This window comes from Ceratina calcarata, unplaced genomic scaffold, assembly GCF_001652005.2.
Source record: "Ceratina calcarata isolate Rehan_Ccalc_2016 unplaced genomic scaffold, ASM165200v1 scaffold6111, whole genome shotgun sequence".
NCBI lineage: Eukaryota > Metazoa > Arthropoda > Insecta > Hymenoptera > Apidae > Ceratina > Ceratina calcarata.
This window is the reverse complement of record NW_017177356.1, coordinates 1-819: the sequence shown is the minus strand read 5'-3', so window position 1 is coordinate 819 and position 819 is coordinate 1. Positions and strand designations below refer to the sequence as shown.

Here is an 819-nt window from a genome sequence, read left to right as displayed (position 1 = left end):
GATGTTCGTTTATTCGATTCGCTTTTACCGTATAAAAGGAGGGTCAGGCGTATACGGCATTAGAAATTTAATGAACCATTTAAAAGTAATTTCGTATGTAAAAACTAGTTAGTTAGTATCGTCTTTGCAGTTCCCTTTCGGGTTTCAACAGCTAATAGATTTTCATCTTTACCCTTACTAAAGCATATTTAAAATACACGAACACTCGCAACAGTTAAAATATTTCATCGTATGCGAAATCTAGAGTCAGAATTGTACATTTGTTTTCAGATGATGGAAAACGCCTATTCTCAGCTGAATGATTTGAAAAGAAGCGAGGAGAAGCACTGTACCAACGTACGTGAAAAGTGTGATCGTCTTCACGAACTTTGTAATGAGTTCAACGATCAAACGGCGGATAGTTACAATGCGAACACAGAAATGAGGAACGAATTACGGGAGCAGGTACGAGAGGGTATAGAACGGATTGAGAACGATGTTATTGTCAGTACGAAACAGGTAAATTATTCACTTGTTATTCTATTTACATACGGCACGAAGTTTTATAATAATAATAATACAATTGGCGTTTGTTTTGTAATTTACAGAGTGAAGAAATCGTAGGGCAGATCAAGGAACAGGGATTCTCTCTGATAAATGAATTAAGATCGAGTGTAAACGAGGGATCTGAAGTTTTGCAGGAGTATAAGAATAAAGTTAATTTGAATGCCATTGAAATTCAAACTCAAATGAACAAAGATAGACTTAAAATTTTGTCATTGATGGAGGTAAGTACGCTGCGGTATGAATAGGGTTTCAGAATTTTTAATTGCCTCATTA

General features: G+C 35.4%; 1 protein-coding gene across 1 annotated transcript; it reads left to right on the top strand.

The window, feature by feature from the left end:
* Positions 1-13: 13 nt before the first annotated feature.
* LOC108630012 (uncharacterized) lies at positions 14-767 on the top strand (the record flags this gene model as incomplete). The annotated part of the gene is made up of 2 exons (XM_018033059.2): positions 14-498; positions 588-767. Coding segments are annotated over exons 1-2 (447 nt in total), but the record flags the coding sequence as incomplete, so codon positions are not given.
* Between the last annotated feature and the right edge of the window lie 52 nt (positions 768-819).